At 41.1% G+C, this 24,509-nt stretch overlaps 1 protein-coding gene across 3 annotated transcripts in view; it reads left to right on the forward strand.

Moving 5' to 3' along the window:
• AK4 (adenylate kinase 4) overlaps positions 1–24,509 on the forward strand; it is a 74,041-nt gene that overhangs the window by 13,662 nt on the left and 35,870 nt on the right. For 2 of the 3 annotated variants that reach the window (XM_068540049.1, XM_068540050.1), the window contains exon 3: positions 20,798–20,917. The exons of the other annotated variant lie outside the window; for it this stretch is intronic. In XM_068540049.1, the coding sequence (XP_068396150.1) occupies positions 20,798–20,917 (120 nt within the window). The remainder of the gene's footprint in view (positions 1–20,797; positions 20,918–24,509) is intronic. 3 annotated transcript variants of the gene reach the window in all.

Genomic DNA, 24,509 nt, shown 5'->3' on the forward strand with positions numbered 1-24,509 from the left:
AACTACTGAGCCTACGCTCTAGAGCCCATGTGCCACAACTACTGAGCACGCATGCCACAACTACTGAAGCCCACGTGCCTAGAGCCCATGCTCCACAACAAGAGAAGCCACCGCAATGAGGAGTCTGCACACTGCAACAAAGAGTAGCCCCCGCTCGCCGCAACTAGAGAAAGGTGGCGTGCAGCAACGAAGACCCAATACAGCCAAAAATAAATAGATAAATAAATTTATTAAAAAAAAAAAAAAGAAATTCACAAGGTAAAACATATAGCCGATTAATTGTTTTATCAGGCAGATTTTACTGAATACTGTAAAAAAAAGAATGAAAATTCTATAATAAGAACAGTGAGGAGAGTTCATTTTTGTATCTCCAGTGTCTTAACATACAGTCAATGCGTAATAGTTGTTTTGTTACGCTTCTGGATGACAGAGTAACTGAAAGCTGTGACATTAGAGCTGGGCCTTGACAGATAGGTAAGGTACTGGCAGTTGGAAAAGTGGGAGCAGGTTGTTTTTGATGGAAAGATCATGTCTGGGAATAGGTGATTAAAATTAAGGGTATTTTGGTTGAAACCTAGAGTTGCGGAATTATGGGCAATGAGGCTGGAAATGTCCCTGGGGGCTTATATGTAATTCCAGGTTGAGTTTGTAACTAGGAAGACTGTGGGGAGTCAGTGCCTTCCTCAAACTCCTTTAGTGGTTTGATTGCTTTTCATAGCAAAGTATGGGGTCGACTGTGATGGAGAGGAAGTGGAGCACAGCTAAGGTAGTGTCACAACTGTTAGATCAGGTATACGGTAAAAGTAATGGAAAGAAGCGTTTGGGAGAAGTTGAGGTGGTGATGGCAGTACCTGATGTGACTGTGTATGGGAATGGTGGGCAAGGGCAGATCCAACTGCAGCCCTTTGAAGTGCAAAATTTCAATGATTGTGGAGAAAAGTGGTCTCATTTAACAGAAGGAGGGCAGTCCATACCTGTGGGAAGTTCCAGTTGGAAGTACCCATGTAGGTTTGGCATAGCAAGTAGTTGGCACGGAGGTTGGCTCCATGGCATAGAGGAAATATAGTTGGGCTTTGGAGTCATGCATACCTCGGGCTCGACCTCTATTAATTGTGTTGTCCTTCTGTTTTCCTTTGAATTTTCTTGGCGTTTCCATTCTTGTCCAAACAAAAATACTTACATTAAAGTTACGTGTGTGCCTCTTTTGGAAGACTCCCTTAACGTAAAATTGCTTTTTAAAAGTTGTGTCATCCTTAAAAGGGACAGTTTTCTAACTTTACCTGTTTGTCTGATTGGATAGATTTTCTCAAAGTCTTTTAATATACAGGTAGCTGACAAATCTGATTCAACTTTTGCTTTGCTTGGTTTTCCTAAATTCTAACACAACTGCTTCTGTATTTTTTCTCCTACATGACCCCTGTAGATCTTGGTAAAAATAACCCATGTGGTTTGCAGGAGAGCTATAAAATATTGATTGCATATATGACTATAGTTTCCCAGTTTTCTTAAATGGTGACTATAAATACCAACCCAGGACATAATTTAGTTTTTCCAAGAGGGAGACTGATTTTCAACTTGCATTACTTCAGTGGGCTTAGTGTTTTAAAAAAAATCAAGGGTACAGCTTGGAATGGGATGAAAGTGCAAAACCTTTTCATTGAGCTCATAGTTTTGTTTCAGTTTTCTAGGGTTCTTAGGAACTAAACACTATGCATAACAATGACTGTATTGGTTTAATTATTTGTTCCATTTCTTAACATCTTAGAATTGGAAGGGATTTTAAGTCCTTCTGTCCAAGTGGCCATTCTGTGCTAGATCTCCTCTATAGAAGCTGACAGCCAACTTGCAGGCTCTTTCATTGCTGGACAGGTCTAATTGTTGGAAGATTTTTTTTCCTTATACTGAGATGAAAGCCAGCTCCTTGAAACTGTCATCCATAAACTGTCATCCACTTATCCAGCTTCAGTCTTTTGTTGTCACATAAATTAAACCCACTAGCTCTTCAGATAATTGAAAATAGTTGCTAGGCACCACTTCCCTGACTTAAGTTGCCTTTTTTTTCCCCAAGAGAAACAGCCCTAGTTCCCCCAGCCATTCTTCCCATGGTACCGTTTCTAGATTCTTTTGCAGCCTGATTTCACTATGACCCTTTTAATCTGCAGTGGCCACCCTTCCGAACACCTGGCTAAATATGGCAGGATCATTGTAGCTATGTTACCGGAAAGCCAGGTTCACCTCTTGGTGGGTGTCAAGCCAAAACACACAACCAAGGTGAAGAATGGGAGATGGAAGGACTTATTACTTACAGCAAGTAATTTGGGATCTTTCCCAAAGCAGCGTCCCCAAACAGCAAAACTGGGGAAGTTTTAAGCTAAGGGGACATGCATATTCATGAAGGGGCTTGAGCAGAGGAAAATTCAGCTTAGAATTGGGGAGAAGGTCTAAGTCTTGGTTGATTGAAGCCTAGTGGGTCAACATCATCATCCTGTCCTCCACCCGGGTGGGGGGCTTTAGTTCCTGCAGAACTCAAATATGTATATTGTGCTGTGTTTCCCTTGAGGAGGAAATAGGACTCTGCTTTATCACTGGACTATTGTTTGACTGCCTTTTCTCTGTTCCTACATTCCTTTGTTCCCTTAAGACCGTTGATGACTGAGACCTGTTCAAGGGCAAGCATTGTGGCCAGGCTTAGATCACAAAATGGCTTAGGCCAAAATGGGTTCTCTCATGTCAAGAAAGCCATTCCTAGTTCTTTTTCTCTGGGACCTTCTAACCTATCTGCTTACAGTTATAATAGATTTACTTATATATTCTACTCTAAATGAACATGTTATTTGGGAGTATTTCTGAACATTGTCCTGCAACGCACAGTGTAGTTCAAGTAGCCTTGTAAAGCTGACAGTATTTGAGGGTGTGTACTAGGGTCATCTCAGACCTAAGTACAGACACCAGCTACTCCACACTACTCAACTCTATAGTCCTGTCCTTGAGTGAGGGTCCAGAGATCCTCTCTCTTCCTTGGCTCCTTCTGAAGGTTAGAATAGCTAAAAAATTAGGGACAAATTAGAAAGATTCCAGGACGAACTCCAGATGGAATTAATCACTTAGCCTAAAGATTGCAGGACACAGATCAGCGATGAACAACTCATGACTAAATTTACCCAGATTGTCATTAATTATAGTTTATTTGGATTGTTTTCCACGTATTATTTTATGAAACCCAGGACTGTAGAGACTTAGGTTACTGAATGAGAGTTGGAGTGCCTGATGCACAGTGAGGCCAAATGAACGGAAAAGTCGGAGTTTGGAGCAGGCAAAGTTTTATTGCAGGGTCAAGCATGGAGAACGGGTGGCTTGTGCACAGAAACCCCTGAACTTCCTGATGGTTTTTGGGGAAAGGTTTTTATAGGCAAAATTTGGGGTGAGGGCTGCAGGATGTGTGACTTTCTTCTGATTGGTTGGTGGTGAGGTAACAGGGCGGTGCTCCAAGAATCTTGAGCTCAGCCTGAAGTTACCTTCCTCCACCTGGGTGGGGCCTTAGTTCTGCAGAAGAACTCAAAGATGTTGTTATGTATATCCCTTGAGGAGGAACTTGGATCCTGCTTTAATCCCTGCACTGTAGTTTCTTGATTGTTCCTCCTTTGTTTCTTCATTCCCTGTTGCTCTGATTAGTAGCTGTTTGAATCTGCCCTTTGGAACTCGGGGAAGGTTTAGAAGGCTGAAGCCTTTATCCTGCAAATAAGAAGTGGGGACCGGGAAAGGCTTTTGTTCCCAGGAGGGCCCCACAGGGTCCTGCTCAGTTTCACTTATGGTAAATATTTTAGCAATGCAAAGCTCTGAGAGGTAGTCTTTAAGAGTTTGGGCTCTGACCCACATAGCTGGGTTTGGAATCTGACTTGGCCACCCTACCTGTATGAACTTGGGTAAAGTAGCTAACCTAACCCTAAACTTTTTGTGTTTACTCATTTGTAAACGAGAGTAATGGTAGAGCTACCTCACAGGGTTTCCTTGTGCGTATTAAGTTAATATGAGTCGGCAGGGCGGAGGCTAGGATGAGATGAGCAAGGCACTCTCCTTGAGTAAAAAATTTAAAGGGGTGCCAAAAAATCAGTAAACAAGATAAGTAGTAGTATAATGCAGTAAAATGAACAAATACCAACATTTTAAATAAAGACCAGATCCGACAGGACTGAGATTAGGGTGAGGTGAGTGAGAATGAGTTGTGTGCAGGGTTGGATCCTCTTTAAAATTTTCATAGTTTTTTATCCTGGATTTTTTGCCTTAATTTGATATTTGAAAACACTGGATTAAAATATCTATCTTGGTTACTAGAGCTTGTTTTCTCTTGTACCCTCTCCAATTTTTTGCCCAAGGTGAGTGCCCTGGTTGCAGGCAAATGTGTTGTGTGTTGATGTTTGTTTGTAGTTATTGCAGGGATGTTAGTTTTGTGGAGGAAATGCATTCTAAGAGCCTCCTGGAAGGATTACTTTCCCCAGCATAGATATTTCTGTTACGTTATCTCAGAGTGCCAGTCCAAATCTCGTAATCAAGGTCAGTTTTAGGTTTCCAAATGTCATGTTTCAAACACTGCTGAAGTTCACACTCCAGAGAATAAATGCATGCACTGAGCTTATGTCTAGAGGAATCCAGCCAAACCAAACAGCACTGCAACATTGATTCTCCTCGATGGTAGGGATTGTGAAAGATGAACACAGCTGGTGGCTGAGCCGGAGCTGGAACTACTGTTAGTCGGCACGAGATGTTCTAAGTGACAGAAGGCAGGACCCCACTGGGGGTTGGGAAGTGGTGTTTCTAGAAGTTAAATTATGGTGATAGAGTCTTTCTGTAATTCTGGTTCTGCTCCAGTTTGCCTTTAGTTTATACAGGCCTGATTCTTTTTTTTTTTAATTAATTAATTTATTTTTGGCTGCATTGGGTCTTTGTTGCTGCGCAGGGGCTTTCTCTAGTTGCGGCGAGCGGGGGCTACTCTTTGTTGCGGTGCGCGGGCTTCTCATTGCGGTGGCTTCTCTTGTTGCGGAGCACAGGCTCTAGGCGCGTGGGCTTCAGTAGTTGTGGCACGCAGGCTCAGTAGTTGTGGCTCGTGGGCTCTAGAGTGCAGGCTCAGTAGTTGGGGCACATGGGCTTAGTTGCTCTGCGGCATGTGGGATCTTCCTGGACCAGGGCTGGAACCCTTGTCCCCTGCATTGGCAGGCGGATTCTTAACCACTGTGCCACAAGGGAAGCCCCAGGCCTGATTATAAACATGTCCTGCAAATCTTTTTCATAGTTAGTGACCAGTGAAGGGCAAAAAAAAAGCTGCAGAATGTTTTAAAGCATTGTTCTTGACAGTCCAGATGTCACATAGGGAAGGCAAGGTATCTGCTGGGCACCACCTTATTGCAGTAGTCTTTCCTTCTTTCCTTCCTTCTTCCCTTACCCTTATACAGATTATCCAATGTTGCTTTTCGCACAAAGTAAGAGAAATAGTTGTTCTTAAAAGGTCACGTGAACTGGATGTTGATGCTTTGCATAAAATACGTAAAGCTAAATAAACTAATAATCACCATAGCAGTTATCATTGGCTTTGATTAGGTTTAAATTTACCTGCAGGTTTTCTCATTTTGTTTTTATATACCAAAGAGTGGAATCCAGTTACATACTTGAGAAGTGGAATGAGTTAAAACATAACTTCATTTTGTTGGCTGCTGCCAGACAGTTCTGCTTTGCTGTGTCGAGGTGGCTCTGTTGCATGAATTTGATCATTTTTAAAGACTCCAGGTATTTTCTGGCTTAGCATTTAAAAAAAAAAAAGGGATGAGAAATTCTTGTCTGAAAAGAGTGTATGTCACCTTCTTTGTACCAATTTTCAGAGAACAGCTGTGGCAGCTGCTGAGCTATATATGTCTGCTTTGTTTTCCCTCTTTCATTTGGTGGGTGGAGAAAGTGAAAGTTTTAAGTTGAGGCTAAAATTGTATATCTGGTGGAGCATTCAATTTCATGTATATGCATATCTAGCAGAAGATGTAGAGACCTGAGTATATATTCTACACTCAAGTGTAGTGTAGAATTCAGCTTCATCGAGGGGCCAGCAAACTAGTGGCGCTTTCATTTACAAGGGAAACATCCTCAGTTATTGAGGAACTCCTTTTGGAATAGAGGCAACTAACTGTGGGCATACATTGTCCTAGCCTGAAAGCAATCCTTTGGTTTAATGGGCAGAGCTTTATGTTTCCTGTTGGGTAATTTACCAGCTCATCTTCAGATTAGTTAGTGAGGTAAGACTTCCGGAGTCAGAGAATGAAATCCAGTGCTATCTTCTCTTCCTCCTCATTACTTCTGCTTCTGGGCCAGCTTGGACTGAGTTTTAAAGAGATTTGCAAACCACAAATCCTGGTCGTTAGTGTTGAGTCATTACGATGTGTGGCCTGGGAGTGACTGTGCTCAGGCATAGACGTGCTGTCATGGTGTGGGTGATGGGCGACCCTGGGGAACAGTCTGTGGGACTTGGGTGGTCCTCCAACATTATCTGTTGAGTCAGGAAGACTCAGGTTCCCATCACCTCCTCAGTCAGTACACAGCATTTCACTCCACCATCTATGGTACTGGCCACTCTCTAATCACTCCTTTTTCAGATTTCACGCTTCCCTGGAATTCTTCACTTCTGCCTTTCAGTCTTATAAGGGCTGCCATTTTCTGCATTCCTTACTCCTTGTTGGACATTAATCTTCTTCTTCCAAAGGACTCCTAATCTTGGGTGGTTGTGTTAAAGGTTTGGGGGTGATGAAGTTTAGAGTCTGGCATAAGCAACATCTTGACATGGCATATTATTATTATTTTTTGGCCACGCCACGCAGCTTGTGGGATTTTAGTTCCCCAGTCGACCAGGGATCGAACCCGGACCCCCCTGCAGTGGAAGCATGGAGTCTTAACCCCTGGACCGCCAGGGAAGTCCTGACATGGCATATTAGACACCACTGTCTGAAAACCTGTCTGCCATTCCCTACACACCCCTTTAGCCCTGCCTGCCCCTCTCCTACCTTAGAGTTCAGTTTACCTTCCTGTTCTTTTCCCTTCTGGAAAATTTGCTCTTTTTCTGTCTACCAGCTTTCAATCATCTAAAACCTGTTGTTACTTTCTTATCCAGAGCAGTTTACCTTTTCAGCGTCTACCCCGCAGATAAATCCTAGCCCTACCTTTGCTGAGCCAAAAACTCATTAAATTGCTTTCCCTGAATGAAGTGTAGACATATGCTTTAAAACTTTAGTGTGCTTTTTAAATCTCATTAAATTTTAGATAAAACTTTCTTATGTCCCCTCAAGTACTTCTAAGAAAGAGAAGAGTATTATTAAGACTTAGTTTCCCAGGACTTCCCTGGTGGCACAGTGGTTAAGAATCTGCCTGCCAATGCAGGGGACACGGGTTCAAGCCCTGGTCCAGGGAAGATCCCACATACCACAGAGCAACTAAGCCCGTGTGCCACAACTACTGAGCCTGCACTCTAGAGCCTGTGAGCCACAACTACTGAGCTCGCGTGCCACAACTACTGAAGCCCGCGTGCCTAGAGCCCGTGCTCCACAACAAGAGAAGCCACCGCAATGAGAAGCCCGCGCACTGCAACGAAGAGTAGCCCCCGCTCGCCACAACTAGAGGAAGCCCCTGCGCAGCAACAAAGACACAACACAGCCAAAAATAAATAAACTTATTTAAAAAAAAGACTTAGTTTCCCTTTGCCTAGGACAGACCCTCAAGTGTCAGGGTTTATTTTTTTTTTTTCTTGCTACATTTTGCTTTTCTTCCTTTTTAAAAAATTCTATTTTTATTTGTTTGCTTATTCAACTTTGAAAACCTCTTGAAGGCATCCTTTGCTCCCTGAGGCTTAGTTTAAGTCACTCATCTAGACCAGACCTGCAGTTGAGATGTCCTCAGTTCAGAAGGGGAGAGGGCAGATGGCTGAACAAAGGATGGCACTGTGGGAGGAATTGGGAGGAAGAGACTAGTTGCCTGAGGAAGTGGAGAAAGGCTTGGAGGCAGGGCCAGGGAATTCAGCACTTTCGGGCATGTAAGATACAGGCTCTGGGAACACATCGCCTGGGAAGCTAAAATACTTCGTATCTCCATTTCTTCAACTATAAACCAAGGATAATAATGGTACTACGTCTGGGACTTCCCTGGAAGTCCAGTGGTTAGCACTCTGCGCTTCCACTGCAGGGGGCACGGGTTCAGTCCCTGGTGGGGGAACTAAGATCCCACATGCTGTGCGGTGTGGCCAAAAAAAAAAAAAAAAAATGGTACTACGTCTTAGCCTTGTTGTAAAAATCAAATGAGATAATGCATATAAGTGGTTTGAGTAGGGCTTGGCCCAGTGTTAAATTTTTTAATGTGACGCATAATAAGGTTGAAATAAATTTCCAGGCCCAAGACAGAACTGCTTCTGCTTGGTGTGCCACACCAGCAAACCGAAACTTAGATAAGTTTCATGTCCATGTCAGTGTTCTGCTTGACCATAAACGTGGTACATCCAGTCAGCCAGTCCCCAAATGCCAAGCCAGCTCTAGGTCTTCTCACCCTAAACCAGATCGACTGACGATGTGGCCCCAGCCAATCAGATATCTTTTTCTTGTCTCTTCCTTGTTCTTTATTCTTTATCCTATAATGGGCTTCCTGCCTTCTGCCCCATCTTGCAGTTCTCTGAAAGGAGACTGTCTACTTCATGAAGTGTTTAAAGTTTGTTTGTATCACCTAAATTGTCATCTTTAATCATTTTTTTTAACAGTAGGAATTAGTAGAACCTTGCAATTAACTATATACCTACAAATACATAAAATGACATACATTTAAAAAATTTTGTAATATTCTCCCTTTTTGGGTACAAAACACTTTTTTTTTTTTTTTAGTACTGGAATACATATCTGTATCTTTTTAAAAATTAATTAATTTATTTTTATTTTTGCCTGTGTTGGGTCTTCGTTTCTGTGCGAGGGCTTTCTCTAGTTGTGGCAAGCGGGGGCCACTCCTCATCGCGGTGCGCGGGCCTCTCACTATCGCGGCCTCTCTTGTTGCGGAGCACAGGCTCCAGACGCGCAGGCTCAGCAGTTGTGGCTCACGGGCCTAGTCGCTCCGCGGCATGTGGGATCTTCCCAGACCAGGGCTCGAACCCGTGTCCCCTGCATTGGCAGGCAGATTCTCAACCACTGCGCCACCAGGGAAGCCCCAACACTTTTTAATTTCAAAACCAGAATTGTGATACTGACAGCAGTTTGACAACCACTGGTCCAGCACTTAATAAGTGTTTAATGACTGTTGCCTCTGGTATTTTCCCCCATTACACTCTATCTATCTGTCTGTCTATCTGTCTATCTTATCTATCTATCTATTTTAAATTGACCTGCTTTTATTTTATTCGTTTATTTTTATGGAGGTATAGTTGGCATACAACATTATATTAGTTTCAGATGTACAACATAATATTTGTATATCTTATGAAAAGATCACAGTAAGTCTAGTTAACATCTGTCACATAGTTAACAGAATTAATTTTGTTAATTCTCATCTCTCTCGTGATGAGAACTTTTAAAATCTACTCTCTTAGCAACTTTTCAATATGCAGTACAGTATTATCAACTGTGGCTGCCATGCCATACATTACATTTCCCATGACTGACTTATTTTACAACTGGAAGTTTATACCTTTTGACCCCCGTTACCCATTTTACACATCCCTCACCCCCTTCCTCTGGCAACCACCAGTCTGTTCTCTGTGTCCATGAGCTTGTTGGTTTTCTTTGTTGTTTTTTCTTTTAGGTTCCACATATAAGAGAGAGCATATGGTATCTGTCTTTCTCTGACTTCCTTCTCTACTTTTATTTACTTATTTATTTAATTTTTGGCTGTGTTGGGTCTTAGTTGCGGCATGTGGGATCTTCGTTGCAACACGCGGGCTTCTCTCGTTGTGGCACGTGGGCTCGGTAGTTGCGGTGCGCGGGCTCTCTAGTTGTGGCTCAGGTGTTCAGCAGTTGCTGCGCGCACAGGCTTAGTTGCCCTGCGGCATGTGGGATCTTAGTTCCTGGAACAGGGATTGAACCTGTATCCCCTATATTGGAAGATGGATTCTTAACCACTGGACCACCAGGGAAGTCCCTGTCTGACTTATTTCACTTAGCATGATGCCCTGAAGGTCTCTCCATGTTGTGGCAGATGGCAAGATTTCCTTCTTTGTTATGGCTGAGTAATATTCCGCTGTGTGTGTGTGTCTGTGTGTATATGAGTGTGTGTGTATGTATGTATGTAAGTATGTATTTCTCTCTCACATTTCCTTTATCCATTCATCTACTTATGGACCTTTAGGTTGTTTCCATATCTTGGCTATTGAACTGTAGTGAACATGGGGCTACATAAGTCTTTTCGAGTAGGTGTTTTCATTTTCTTTGGATAAATACCCAGAGTGGAATTGCTGGATCATATGGTAGTTCTGTTTTTGATGGCTTGCAGAACCTCCGTACTGTTTTTCATATGACTGCCCTCTGGTATTATTATTATTATAGTTGTTGTTGTCCTTGCTGGTGTTAAAGGATGATTGCGTGTCGGCCTTCTCAGTGGACCATATGACCCCACTGGGAGCCCTAGCAAAAAGAGTGGTAGCATCAGCTGTTTCCCTCCTTCTCTTTCCCTTTGTTCGCAGGACTCTCTCCTACCAGCCGTGGGAGGCTGGGGAACATGTACCTCTTCGGTGTTCTTGGAGTAGTGCTTGACCAGAATATTGCCGGAAGGCTATGTGACAGAGGGAGGGAAAAGGGAGGGAGGCAGGGAGAGAGAGAAAAAAGTCCCCCATGGGCAGCAGTAGCAGTCCATTCTGTTTGAGCAGATGGCACTGGAGGAAACAGCAGCTTCCCTTGTACAGATCTGCAGCCAAGATCCTGCCCAGAGAGGCAGCCGGCAAGACGCCTGGTACAGCCAGATCCACACCCGGGATCTTCTGCAATGGGAAGGAGTTCCTTTTATGTTGCTTTAAAAGTGAAATTCCTCCCTGTCCTCTGAATGGGGCTAGTAGTTGGGTTGTGATAAGGTTACAGGGGAGTTGAGAAAATCTAGAGAGCTTGTAAGATTTGAAGTATGATCCTACTCCTTGGAGCTGAAAGTTCCCGGTATGGTGGATGCCAAGGCAGACTTGCAGAACTCGAGCTTGAGGAGGTGGTTAAATGCTCGGGGTCTAAAACTCATCTTTGATTTTGGTAAACCTTGTGGATTACTATTACTTGCCTTGCCCCATTTGTTCCCTTGCCCAGATTCTGTTGCCTTCATCCCAGTCTGCTTTTTCTCCTTTGCTGCTTATGTAAGGCAGCATGTGGTCCTTCTCCGGATGTTCGTGGCGTGTCTGTAAATGCACGTGTTCCTACTCTAGGCCAAGAAAATATTCCCGACATAGGACATCCACATTTTTTTTTGGCTTAATGAAATTCCAGTATCTTTTGCTTTTCATGACTTATTTAAAGTCTTAAAATGAGGTTACTGTACAATTTTATTCTTTGAATCTGTGTGTGTGTGGGGGGGGCGGGGGGCGGTCACATAATTGATCTGCTAGTGGGATGAGAAAGCTTAAGGGTATTCCTTGTGCTTAGATATTGGATCACCTTCTTTCTCAGTAATGCTAGCCCCTACCCTATCCAAAGTCATGGCTTTTGTCCATGCATATTTTTATCTTGGCTATTACAGAAACACACCCACTGCCAACACATTTCTGGACCTAGGGTACAAAATTAGACTAAGTGAATGTAAATATCCAGTCTGGCTAGAGAGGAAAAAAGCAAAGAGGCCAAACACAGCATTGGACCTTATTTCCAGGCAGACTGTCACGCCTGAGTTCTGGTCCGGATGCCACTCCTCACATCTAGAATGGGTGTAGTGATCAGTGCCTTGGCTGCCCATGAAGGCAGGGAGAGACTCTCAGTCTCTGGGGTCCCTGTCCTTACCTCAGAGGTAGAGTCTTGGTGGTTGAAAGGATCCTGCTGTGGTTTCAGGCGTACTGAGAAGCCAGCCCTCTAAGCCAAAAGCCAGGTACAGGAAATTGAAATTCCACCTCTGAGATGACAGAGGAAGAGTCCACCTCCCTCACGCAGATGAGGAAACTTGAGGCTTCGATAAGTGAAGGACATTGATGTGTTCAGCCCAGTGGGCAGAGACTTGGAGGCAAACTTCAGATCAAGACTCCAGATTCCCAGCCTGGTGGTAATTCATTCTAGCGTATTGGCTCTTTGCCTCAGTATGAAGCCATTACAGTGTTTTTGAAAGGGTATTGTCCCTTGATAAAAATGCAGATATCAAGAGTAAATAAACTGTATGATCTCACTTATTTGGAATCTAAAAAACACACAAAACAAAACAAAAAACCTTGAGCTCACAGATACGGAGAACAGATTGGTGGTCGCCAGAGGCGGGGGCTTTGGGGGATCAAAAGGTCAGTTATAAGAGTCCTGGGATATCATGTGTAACATGGCGGCTATAGTTAATAAAACTGTATTACGTATTTGAATGTTGCTAAGAGAATATATCTTAAAAGTTCTCATCATAAGAAAAAAAGTTTGGGGACTTCCCTGGCCGTCCAGTGGTTAAGACTCCGTGCTTCCACTGCAGGGGGTGCGGATTCGATCCATTCGTCAGGGAACTAAAATCCCACATGCCGTGTGGTGCAGCCGAAAGAAAAAAAAGTTTGTAACTATGTATGGTGACAGATGTTAACTAGACTGATGGTGGTGATCACTTCAAAATATATGTGAATATCACATCATTATGTTGTAGGCCTGAAACCGATGTAATGTTATATGGGAGTCATATCTCGATAGAAAAAAAGAAATCACATTACAGATTCTTTCATTTTAATCTCAGAATTAGTGGTAAAGAGATAAACATTTGTACTTTACATAAATTTGGGTTCAAATCTAAAAAGAAAAAGAAATTTTTTTACTGTTAACATCCTTTTGACGTCGGGAGTGATTGATTATATAGAACACGGATTTAAATAATTTTTCGCTGCAATTTCCTTTGGTTAGAACACAAATAATAATTGACCCCGTGATGAGCTAAATTTTTTTACCCTGAGACTGAATGGCAGAGGAACGGTTTTGAAGACATGGTTCATGTGAAATCAGGAGAGACGAGGTCAGTGACTTGATCCTGTTGGGCATCTTAGTCTGATGATGTCCAAAGGGACAAAGAACAAATAGGATTTAAGTCTTTATAGTTTCAAGGTTTTGCATTATTTTACAATAAATAAGTTATAAATTTATCTCAGGTACCTTCTTTTTAAATTTTATTTATTTTATTTTATTATTATTATAGTTTTTTTTGGCTGCTTCGGGTCTTCGTTGCGGCTCAGGCGCTTCTCTTTAGTTGCGGCATGCGGGTGTTCTCTCTCTGGTTGTGGCGCGCCGGCTCCAGGGCGCGTGGGCTCTGTAGTTTGTGGCACGTGGGCTCGCTCATTGAGGCGTGCGAGCTCAGTAGTTGTGGCGCGTGGGCTTAGTTGCCCCGTGTCATGTGGGATCTTAGTTCCCCGACCAGGGATCGAACCTGCATCCCCTGCATTGGAAGGCGGATTCTTTACCACTGGACCACCAGGGAAGTCCCAGAGCATACACTTTTTAATAATTATGTTCATGAGTCTGTCCCCACTGTTCATTCTTGGAGGTGTTCTTATATTTGTATCTCTTGTGCCTTGCGTGTAGTAGATGCACAGAAAATTTTGGTTAGATAAGTGGCATGTTCCTGGGGAAGAGAGTTTTCACCTGTGGTTCTGAGTAATTGGAGTGACTCTCATACACTAGGGGTAAAATGGGAGGTCTCTGGTAGGATGCTGGCAGGGTCATTGCACAGCTGGTTGGAGGCCCATGCCACAAAACACCCTTGTCATTGTTGTCCTTATGCTGGCACTTTCTGGGCTAGTTATTGAAAAAAGTATTTGACAAAGAAAGACAAAAGACAGATATATTCAAATAAAATAAAAAGACCTCATTGCCTTTGCTTACAGTATTAATAGTAGTTGAGGTTTGGTTTCAAGAGACTTCCATTCCAGTAGTGGATTTTACCTGACTAAAGTTGATTATCTTTCTTAATCTCCACCTTTGTTAAAACAAATCTTTTTGTCTCCAGTGTCAAGAGATTAAGGGAGCCTGGTTGACTTTCTGTAACTCTGGACTAGGATTTTAGGGGTAACTCTTCAGTGGTCAAAGGTGAATTAGCTGGCAGGTTGAATATTTGACCAAATACTCTCATTTAGTTTGTGACCAATAGCCTATTTCTGTTTCAAAATATATTTATACGGAATTTTATTGGCAACGTAAGAGCTTGTATAAGTATAACTTAATGTGATAATTACCGACTGTTTAATTTTTTTGCCTGACAGAGTAAAATTCCATAGAACTTTGCTATTGAAAGCTTTCTGTGGCTGGCACCTGACCCCAGTGTTTAGGTTCTGAGCTCTGGGACAGGCCTCCTCTGAGGTTGGCACAGGGCCTGGCACATGGTAGATGCTGAATAAATATCAACTGAGTGAGTATTAAGTGGATTCAGAGAGTATTTAAACCATAAAACCAACCACATCCCATATTCTCCAGTTTCCCCTTAGTGAACAGTGTTTACCATCTCCCCCCACTGCCCCATTTCAGTAATCTTGTCTTTCACATTTTGGATCTTTATGCATTTATTTCTTTTTGGAAGTCATTCAGTCTCTGGAATGTTTGAGCTGGCAGTTGTGAATATTTAGGGTGGCTATAGAATGGATTTTGTGCCACCTACATATCTGTGAGTGTTTTCTTATGGTTTTTCTAAAGAAATGTTATTTGCTTAGTGGCTCTCCTAGTTATTTAGACAAAGGTTTTTTTTTTTTTTTCTTTCTTTTTTATAAATTTATCTTATATTTGGGTCTTTGTTGCTGCGTACAGGCTTTCTCTAGTTGCGGCGAGTGGGGGCTACTCTTCTTTGTGGTGCACGGGCTTCTCACTGTGGTGGCTTCTCTTGTTGCGGAGCACGGGCTCTAGGCACGCGGGCTTCAGTAGTTGTGGCACGAGGGCTCAGTAGTTGTGGCACGCGGGCTCAGTAGTTGTGGCACGTGGGCTCAGTAGTTGTGGCTCATAGGCTCTAGAGCACAGGCTCAGTAGTTGTGGCGTACAGGCTTAGTTGCTCTGTGGCATGTGGGATCTTCCCGGGCCAGGGATCGAACCTGTGTCCCCTGCAATGGCAGATGGATTCTTAACCACTGCACCACCAGGGAAGTCCTGGTATTTTCTTTTTAATCAAGATAATTCAACTCGTGTGCCCAAAATCCTCCCCTTTTACCAGTGGACGGTGTTTTGCCATAATTTGCTGCCCAGAATACAATGATCTATGTCAGTCTGTTAAGGTGAATATGGACAACTTTAATGTGAAAGAACTGAGGTCAATAAAAATATCTTCCATAGCCTGGAAGCCTGACTTTTGGAGAAATGACCAATTTAATAGGTACTTAAGTTCTGTGTTATCTTAAATTTTTCTACTTGGTAGTATTTTAAATATACAACTTAATAGGTAGTGTTAAATTCTGAAAACTTATATGTTGTCTGATCTGGCTAGAAATTGAAAATATATATTTCTCAAGGTAACCAAGGTCATGTCTATTTTAATTATATTTAGTAGTAATTAAATGGAATAGGTTTTTAAGATGCATTGCTACAAAATTTATATTGTAAAAGAGGTGGAACATTGATTTTCTTCTAATACAGTTAACATTGACAATGGTAATATATATCTATACATATACATACATAATTTTATAATACATACCATTTTGTAATCTGACACTTTCCCTTTCTGAAGAAAGTTTTTCCAAATGTGGCCTTAATCACTGGTGTTCTGGTCAATCTCATAAACACATGATTAGTTTTATTTTTATTTTTTAGTTGTTGTGACACTTAAGAGATGCAAAGCTGTTGGCCTTTTTTTGAGTTACTCTTAATTTATTAAGTTTATTTTTGACTTCCTGGTGGTTTATGGTTTATTATTTTCGTGAGTATGTGTGTGTGTGTGCATGTGCACATACGTGTACACACTAAGGATGCCAAAGCAGTGTAAGACAACGTATGTGTATGTACAGCCTTTCTTTGGAATACTGCTTGAGGAATTGGAGCAGGTATGTGTTTTATCCAAACATGCTGGCATTAGCGTTTAATGATACTGCTTTCTCCTCCAAGCAAACTGACAAAGGCAGATGAAGGTCCTGTTTTCTTGAATGGGCTTGTCTTCTGACTAGTGTTTTATTTCAGACTGCTGTTGTAGTGAAGTCTTCATTCAGATGTAGATACGTTAAGTCCATTTTGCTCTGGCTGCTGTTGACTTTTCCTGGTTTTTAGGGGGGGGTGGGTTGTGGAGTGAGAGACATGGAGCAAGTTTGATTTTGTATCAGATTAGAGGGCATGCTGTCTGTCTTGCTCCAGAGAAGAGCCCAGGCTGCCAAAAATGGGAAAGGATGCTGCTTAGATCTTTCTCTTCACTAGTAAATTGGATTAAGATGGTTCTGGAAGTCTTCCACAGAGTTATTTTGGACTTGGAGTTGCACAATCTCCGTTGGGTTAGCTAAAGGTACTCTCAAGGGCCAGAAGGTCTCTAATGTTGCCTCTGCTTTGGACCAGGCCTGTTTGTGCTTGGATTATTGTCACAGCCTCCTTGGCTTTCACCACGCCAGCCCTGTCCAAATTTCACATCGCCGTGGACATTGACTTGTGTAGTCACACAAGGCCCTGCACTTAGTGCAATGCTCTGCTGTTGCCATCTAGAACTTTTTAGTTTCTGAACAAGGAGGCTCCATGTTTTCATTTTGCGCTGGGCCCTGCAAATTAAATAGTTGGTTTTAGCTGTGGGAGTGGCATTTCTGGAACTACCCATTTTTCCTTTAGTCCCTCGAAGCCCATGCTCCTTAACCTACCTGTCTAGCTCTCTCTCATGGCGTGGTTTTGTCAGATGTCACTAATTGAAGTTCCTCCAAGTATGCCAAGCAGCCCCATGCCTCTGCAACATTGGGTCCTGGTGTTTCCTTCTCCCCATTTTCCCTCCCCGACCTCATTCATTGCTATTCATGGTTTGAAAGGCTGAGGAAATAAGACTGAGCTATGAAACCCTACATGGCCATCTCACCTGGTTAGTACTGATCACACTTTGTCTATATTTCCCTTGAAAAAGTTGATACCTGGCAAAGTTGGCCTATCTATGATCTTGGGGAAATGGTTCTGTAATAACTGTATAGGAAGATCAGATTGATTTTTGCCAGGGGAAAAGAATTCTCTGTAATCTTCAGTGTATTCATTCATTCATGCAACAAAATTTTATGGAGTTATCTATACATGCCAGATTATATTCTAAGCACTGAGGATATGGCAGTGAGCAAAGTAGTAGTATTTTTTCAATGAACTAATAACAATATTCTAGTGGGGGAGGACAGAAGGTGAATTCACAAATACATCAGTATACAATATGTAAAGTCTGTAGTTCTAGAAAATAATGCACAGTAGGATAAGAGAGTCGAGGGTGATAGGGGTGTGTGTTTGTGCTTGTGCTGTGTAGATAGGGTGGGAAGCCCATTTTGAGGTGATACTTAATCAGAGACCTGGATGCAATGAGGGCTTGACCCATGTGAAATTCTGGGGGAGAGAGTGTTCCTGGCAGAGGAAAGAACAAATGCAAAGGTCCTAGTGAGGGCACATGCTTATGATCTTCAGGAAAGTGCAAGGAGGCTGTTGTGTCTGGACTAGGATGGGCAATGAGGAGAGAAGAACCCTATATATATATATATATATATATATATATATATATATATATATATATATACTATGTTTTTTCTCTATACATAGATACCTAGGATAAAGTAATTTTGATAAAGTAATTTATAAATTAGGCACAGTAAGAGATTAACAACAATAATTAATAAAATAGAACAATTATAACAATATACTGTAGTAAAAGTTACGTGAATGTGGTCTCTCAGAATATCTTATTGTACAAATTTAATGCTTTTTTCATCTTAACTAAGCCCTTATCATGCACTGTGTTCATAACTTTCGCAGTTTGAGGTTCAGCAGAAAAACTGGCATGAATTTCTTTTTCCTTCTTCGCAATTTCCCGGATAGATTTGTTCTACCATATACCTTAGCAGCCTCAGCATACAATGTTTTTCCTTCCTCCTTAAGTCGAACTTTTATCTTTTCACTTAAAAGAAGCACTTTATGGCTTCTCTTTGGCACATCCAAATGGCCAGCATCACTACTCTTGCACCTTGTGTCATTATTATGTAAAATATGGTCACTTGAAGGTACTGAGACAGTTGATCTGATTACCAAGACTGCTACTCAGTGACTAACAGGTGGGATACTCTGGACCAAGGGTTGATTCACATCCCAGGCTGGACGGAGTAGGACAGCAAGAGATTTCATCATGCTACTCAGAACGGCACCCGATTTAAAACGAGTTGCTTATTTCTGGAATTTTCCATTTAATATTTTCAGACCGTGGTTGACCTTGGGTAACTGAATCCAAGAAAACTGTGGATAATGGGGGACTCCATTACTGACAAGGCAAGAAACACTAGGGCAAGAGCAGAGTGGGAGGGGAATGTTGATTTTGGACAGGGTAAGTTTGAGGTGTCAGTGGAAGCCATTTAGGAAAGTCAGGAGATAGTCAGAGGCCTTAGAGGTATCATTTTTGATACTGTTCTTCATTAAATTACTGAATTCAGATATATCCTAATACCATAAATCCTCCAACTGAAGGGACCTAAAACATGAATTAAGCCCAATCCCCAATCCAGTTTTCCAAATCTCTCTATAATATCCCTTGCTGGGCAGTCTCCATTCAAACATTTCCTTAGGCAACTTTTCCTGTCCATTTATAATTCCTACTACTAGTCCTAATTCTAAGCCCTGAGGATTAAATAAGTTAATGCCTTTTCCATGTGTCAAGTATCAGGTTACGGGTAAATTGTTGTCATGCCCTTCTCTGGTTCTTCTCCTTTCCAAACAAGACAATCCCTACCCATTACTGTTTCCTCATGGGATATTCACAGCCAGTTCACATCTTGGTCTCTCACCTTGGAAGATGTGTATTTGTTGTTTATATGTACCTTAAAGTTTGGTGGATGGGACTAAAAACAGGGCTCTGGGGCTGGCCTGACCATTTCAACACCAAGCTTGTCAGTTACTCTGGGCATTCTGTCTGACAGTGATTTTTCAGATATAAAACATATATACCTTACAGGTATTACCGAAGAGAACTGAGAGCATGAATTCACACAAAAACTTGTACATTGCAGCATTATTCAAAATATCCAAAGAGTGAAAAAAAAATAAGATATGTCCATACAATGGAATCATAATATTCAGCCATGAAAATGAATGAAGTACTGAGAGGTGGTGCAACATGGATGCATCTTGAAAACATTATGCTAAGTAAAGGACCCAGACACAAAGAAACCACATAGTGTGCTTCCATTTATGTGAAATGTGCAGAGTAGGCAAATCTATAGACAGAAAGTGGATTAGTAGAAGCCAGGGCCTAGAGGGAGGAGGGAATGGGGAGTGACTGCTAATAGGTACAAGGTTTCTTTCTGGGGTCATATAAATGTCCTGAAATTAGGTAGTGGTGATGGCTGCACAACACTGAGGAAGTATTAAAAAACCACTGAATTGTACACTTTAAGATGGTGAATGTTATGGTGTGTGAATTGTATCTCAGTAAAGCTGTCATTAAAAAATATGGGTTATTACCTCCTGTCTAAAGTTGAGGATCTTAGGAATCAATGAAATAACACGTATAAGTGCCTGAGATAATATGAACTCTCAGTGAAGATTGTTATTGTTGCTCTTAACGAAAGTAATACTGCTTAGAGATCAGTAACTGCAACTTTTAGTCACTGTTACACTTGTAGAATATTACCTGTTAAATCGTATGCAGTCAACAAATCCTTGTTGAATGAATGTGTTTCGTTCACATTCATGTTTAGCCACATATATGTTCTGTTTCTTGCACGTTACTGAATCCACATCATTCGGCCTAATTTTGGGATCCTTGTCCAGTGATGGGAACTCTTCACAGCCCACGTTTCAGTGTTGAAGTCAGACTTGGGAGTATAGGCGCAGTCTGGGGAAGGAAGGGCTCTGCCTTAAATTCTAGGTGAAGGTGGAGGCTAAATGATTCTTGAGCTTTTTTACCTGGTAATATAATTCTGCTATATGTTTTTATAAGAACTTAATTGGCCTGTCAAGAATGTGTTTCTTAATGGTTCATTATCAGATCCCTGGAGAGCAGAGGACTTCATCTTGGTTAAAAAAAGAAATTCAGTTCCTAGAAATTTAGCAGATTTAAACTGCTAATTTGTTCTCCTGAACCCAACTTATAATTTCCACATATAAGAAATTGTTATTTTAAATTATGATATGAGCATTTTTTTCAAAGAAAAAAATTTTAAAATTCACATCTTTTTATGAACTTGGCATTCCACTAATAACACTGCGTTGCTTCTACAACTGCGTCAGCAAGGTGCCATCTGCTTATCCTGAGGCTCATGAAAAGAAATAAACCAGTTGATGTTTGTGTCATCCAGCATTCTTTCTAGAAGAGCAGTGGAAAATTTTTCCTTTGGTCTCTAAGGAATGGTTGTGCCTCTCAGCTTCCCCGTGCCATCAGGGAGAAATAAGAAAGAAGGCAAAACCGTCAGAAAAGAGTTTGTAAGTTTTTTTTTTTTTTTGAAGCTTCTTTTTTGAGAGTGTCTTTTTCCTGTCTTTAATAGAAGTTGGTGATATGGCAAAGCAGTACATAGAGAAAAGTCTTTTGGTTCCAGATCACGTGATCACACGCCTCATGCTGTCAGAGCTGGAGAACAGGCGCGGCCAGCACTGGCTACTGGATGGTGAGTTGAACGTGTGGGTCCGCTGGACCTCTGCCAATAGCGGGTCATGGTCTCCTTGCACACTCCCGTAATTTCTTACAGGTTGCACAATGCCCTTTTCCCCTAAACGTTCAGTCATCTATTTAGACATATTCCAGTTTGGCAACGTGATAGAAACCTCACGTGGTGAAGCCTTTTAATTCCTCTGTCTGCAGACCACCATCCCTAGAGCCATCAGCTTGAAGCAAACCTTCACTGAATTCCTGTTATTGTTCCAGTTTTGATCGTGCCTTTGTTTCCATGACTAAGTCGTCATAAGTATGACTCATCTTAAATCAGAGGTTCTTTCATTCAAAATAGGCCACATAAATTAAAAGCATTAGTTATCATTTTTTACCTGTCAGATTAAAAAAGATCGAAAATCTGAAACCCTTTTATGGAGAGTACAGGAAGTAAGTATTCCTGAGAGTATAAAATGGGCAACCTTTGGAGGGCAGTTTAGCAGTCTTTATATTTTTTGATTCAGCAATTCCCTGCTTGATTTCTTGCCTAAAGATGTATGTTAAAGGATGTTTGTTTTCAGTGTTATCTGTAAATAACAAGACACTGGTAACAACCTATCTATCTATCATAGGATTGCCTTAAATTTTGGTATGTCCATTAACCAAATAATCTGTACCTCTGTGTTGATATGGATAGAGCTCTAAGATAGACTGCTGCGTGAAAAAAGCTAGTTGCAGTATAGTTAATATCATATACTATTATCTCTATAAAAATGGAGTGACAGTATAATATTACTATATATACTTACAAACATATACATAAGCTGTCTTTGGAAGGATATAAAAAACTGATACTAGTGGTTGGCTCTGGGTAAGGATTAGGGTTGGGAGAGAGATTTACCTTTCACTGTATATACCCATTCCTATTGTTTGACTTTTAATATTTAAATGATACATAGGCCTGATTTTTTAAAAAAAACTCGGACAAATATCATATGATATCACTTATATTATATGTGGGGCTAAAAAAATGATACAAAATCAGCTTACTTACAAAACAGAAATAGACCCACAGACATAGAAAACAAACTTATGGTTACCAAAGGGGATAGCAGTGGGGAGGAGATAAATTAGGAGTTTGGGATTAACATATACACACTACTATATGTAAAATACGTAAACAACGTGGACCTACTGTCTAGCACAGGGAACTATATTCAATATCTTGTATTAACCTATAATGAAAAAGAATATGAAAAAGTATATATATTCAGTTATACTTATAACTGAATCACTTTGCTGTATACTTGAAACTAACACAACATTGTAAATTAACTATACTTCAATTTTATAAAAATGGTTAAAAAAACTCAGTTATTCCTATGATACTTAACCCAGGAAGATGCATACAGATGCTCACACACAAAATACTGCACAATTTTGTACTTGAGGAAGCTGGAATTAAGGATCATCTACTTTTAAGTTTTACCAGTATAAATCTTTTCATTTAGTAAAGGAAAAAAATGGACTGGATGGATTATTTGTGTTACTCTTTAATAGCGGGAGTCCTTGGCAATGAAAATCAGAACTTGATGAATATACTGCTTTCTAGGTACAGAAAGGGTAGTGAGATTTATATATAAGAAACTTCTTTCCATTGCAGAGTAGTTTTCCTTTAGTTCACGCAATGCACTTTTTCCTATCTCAGCAAGTTGCGACAGCTGAAACTTTGATGTTTGCCAGCCACAGAGAAGCCAGAGTGAATTGTCCTACATTTTAACTATCAGATTGCCTATATTTCTCCTAAAGTCTGGAGCCATAAATCTCCATAATGACCAACATGTGGTAGAGTATTTATTCTATATTGGTGTTTCTCAAAGTGTGTAGTGTGCAGTGTTAGTGATGGCTAGACAAAAAAACAGACTTTGTAGTTAGATGTGTTTAGAAAATGTCAATTTAAATATTAAAAGTTGCTTGAATTTACTGAGCACTTACTGTATGCCAAGTATTGTTCTGAACATTTGATATTTATTATCTCATTCAATTCCTACGATAACCATATCAAGGTAGAGACTGTTATTTCCATTTATTGATGAGAAAACAGAAACAAAGTGAGGTTCACTTGCCTATCCAAAGTTAGTAAGTCCAAAGTTAACCAATTTCTTAGGACTTTAATGAACCTTTAATATGATAATGTGACTTAACTCTTCATAGAAGGAAAGGAAATGTCACGAGGCGTTTTCTGAATGTATATGACCATAGAATCTCCTACCCTACCTATAACCTCTGGGATTTGTTCTATGGTCCATTCTTTGTGAACTCTACTATTCAACATTTATTCTTCACTTTGGAGATATTCTGAAAAGTTGACTATAGAGTAGATCATATCTTTCTAGAATGCCTTCCATTTAAAAAAATCAGGACCTATGTTCTCATGGGGCTGGAGGGAACGAAGAGACTGAACTGAAAACTTTTGTCAAGAGAAAGGCTATAATGGCCCGTGGAAGGCATGTATTTATCAGGCAGTAATGAAAAAAGCTCCTACTGTGTGTCAGGCACTATCAGGTGCTGTTGACAAAATGACAAGACATTTTCTGTATTCTTACGGGACTTATATTACAGTAGGGGAGTCAGGTGTATAAAAAAATTGACAGCATAATACAATCATATACATGTGGTACACTGAAGACACAAAGGAGAAAATTGTCGGTTCTATTGGTGGGAGGCAGGAGTGGAACAACTTTATGGTAAAAGAGATGAATAGAGAGATGTCCTGCAGGTTGATGAATGGGGGTTGGGAAGAAGGATTTTTTCAGCAGAGGCGCAATGTGAACTGGGTAAGAGAGGAATGACTTAGCCTAGTGTTCTCCTGGGCCTGCAAACAGAGAGGCAGGGGAAATCCTGGGATGATGGACTTTGATTCTATACAAAGGTGGTGGAACTGGAAATTCTGGGCTATGGGGACCACCGAAGAGCTAAAAAGGGGAATAACATAGTCGGATGTATTTGTGTTTCAGAAAGACTATTCTGTTAGCAGCAGAGCTATTGGATGCTGGGGTAGGGGAGGAGGTGGTGACTAGAAGCTGAGTAAGAGATTGTTAGCACAATTGGACCAAGAGATGTTGAAGGCCTGAATTTAAGCATCAGCAGTGAGATGGCGAGGAGGCACCACTCCTGAAAGACTGCATTGAGGAGGAAGAATTGACAGGAGTGTGACTTATGTTAGGCACTGTAGTCCTGGGGTTTTCTTTGATCGCCTTCCCAGCTTTTGGAGTTTCTTGACTGTCATCACCTTCCCTACACTTCTCCAGCTATGTTAATTTCTCCAGACTCTAAATATTTAACTCAAAAAAGTTAGTCTCCCACTACTTCTTCTTATGTGGGTGTTTGCCGGGACTGATAAACTTTAGCTCTGCCACCACCTAACAGTAATTTCTCTAGTTTAAATTCTTTAATTGTAAGGCTTCTCACCTTATAAAATAAACTTGTGTAGTTTTAAGTAAACTTAACTGTTTTAAAAAAGGATCATCATCTATGTTAAACTCCTTTGGGAAGGTGGTTAGTATAATAACCACTAATCCCAGTTAGAACCAGACTACCCTCTTTGAATC

This window comes from Eschrichtius robustus, chromosome 3, assembly GCF_028021215.1.
Source record: "Eschrichtius robustus isolate mEscRob2 chromosome 3, mEscRob2.pri, whole genome shotgun sequence".
Lineage (NCBI taxonomy): Eukaryota > Metazoa > Chordata > Mammalia > Artiodactyla > Eschrichtiidae > Eschrichtius > Eschrichtius robustus.